The 1666-nt window shown below is 39.1% G+C and overlaps 1 protein-coding gene across 1 annotated transcript; it reads left to right on the top strand.

The window, feature by feature from the left end:
• LOC121172255 (olfactory receptor 1086-like) lies at positions 1 to 1034 on the top strand. The gene has a single exon (XM_041004107.1). The coding sequence runs from the start codon at positions 48 to 50 to the stop codon at positions 1032 to 1034; it is 987 nt and encodes a 328-aa protein (XP_040860041.1). The 5' UTR covers positions 1 to 47.
• Positions 1035 to 1666: the final 632 nt, after the last annotated feature.

Below are 1666 nucleotides of genomic sequence, written 5' to 3'. Positions count from 1 at the left end.
AACTGCATGTATTGAATACCTTCAAGTTAATTCTATGAGATATCAACATGAGTAATGCAACTGAAGTTACCATGTTTGTACTGAAGGGCTTCACAGATGATCTTGAAATGCGGATTATTTTCTTTTTCTTGTTTCTGGCAATCTACCTCTTCACTCTCACGGGAAATTTGGGGCTAATTGCATTGGTCATTGGAGAGTCACTACTGCACAACCCCATGTACTATTTCCTGAGTGTGCTGTCTTTGGTAGATGCCTGCTTCTCCTCAGTCGTTACACCGAACATGTTAATAGACTTTATGTCCAACACTAAAGTGATTTCATTCCTTTGCTGTGCAACACAGGCATTTCTTGCTGTTACTTTTGGAACCACAGAATGCTTCCTCCTGGCTGCCATGGCCTACGATCGCTATGTAGCCATCTACAACCCACTGCTGTACTCGGTGAGCATGTCACCCAGGGTCTATGTGCCTCTCATTGTTTCCTGCTTTGTTGGTGGCATTTTGCATGCTATTGTTCACTCAGTGCCCACATTTACCCTGACCTTTTGTGGCTCCAATGAAATTGAGCATTTTTTCTGTGATATCCCTCCCCTTCTTGCAATATCGTGTTCTGACACCCACAAAAATCAGCTTCTGCTGTTCTACTTTGTAGGCTTTGTTGAAATAGTGACTATCTTGATTGTCCTGATCTCCTACGGTTTCATTTTGTTGGCCATCCTAAGAATGAACTCAGCTGAGGGAAGGAAAAAAGTCTTTTCTACCTGTGGCTCTCATCTAACTGGAGTGTCCATTTTCCACGGGACACTCCTTTTCATGTATGTAAGACCAAGTTCCAACTACGCTTTGGAACACGACATGATAGTGTCAGTGTTTTACACCATTGTGATTCCCATGCTGAATCCCATCGTCTATAGTTTGAGAAATAAAGATGTGAAGGAGGCAATGAAAAGAGCACTTAAGAAAAACCAGCACACTTTAAAGAGCATTTTCAATATGAAAGTATTAAACTGGAAAAAATTAAGACTGATTGAATGACCCTGTATCAAAAGCCATAATGAAAACACATTTTTTGCAATTACTTTTTATCTGTCCGTATATAACATCTAAAATAAAAATCAGAGTCAACATGCTATATATTCATTTTTAAAATATGTAGAAAGTGTGTTTTTCACCTGTTTTCTCCTAGGTCTTTGCACATGTGTATGCCTGAGCTCATGCACATGCGTGCATACACACACATATACAACATGTATATATAGAACTGAGATGGTTCTTCAGGTTAATCTGTTGCTTGTAATAAAAGTATCCCAGAGCACTGTCTATTTGAATGCCAGCTCTTTGGGTCTGTATGCAGAGAGACATACTGCACTATATCTCCACATCTGGACATGTCAGTCCCAACTATACTTCTGCTATAAATCCCTTTAAATAAGAAACCAAGAAAACACAGTCCACAATGGGGAGAAAAAAGGAAAATTTTCCTCAAGATGAAGTTAAACAACATGCTACAGAATTTCCAATGCATTGCTAGAGTAATGCAAATGAAAATAAAAAACACTCTTGCAGAAACTGAGGCTTCTGCATGACTCAAGTGGGCCTGAAGAAATGACAATAAAAATAAGAATCTCATTACCCCATGAGATGTAGCAAAAATCGTGTTGAAAGAG

The sequence above is a fragment of the Ochotona curzoniae genome, unplaced genomic scaffold (assembly GCF_017591425.1).
Source record: "Ochotona curzoniae isolate NIBS_2020 unplaced genomic scaffold, NIBS_Ocur_1.0 scaffold_3171, whole genome shotgun sequence".
In the NCBI taxonomy this organism is placed as follows: domain Eukaryota; kingdom Metazoa; phylum Chordata; class Mammalia; order Lagomorpha; family Ochotonidae; genus Ochotona; species Ochotona curzoniae.
This window is presented reverse-complemented; position numbering and strand designations above follow the sequence as displayed.

Bases quoted from the DNA above. Each gene is read 5' to 3' on its own strand.
- LOC121172255 (XM_041004107.1), top strand. From the start codon at position 48: ATGAGTAATGCAACTGAAGTTACCATGTTTGTACTGAAGGGCTTCACA.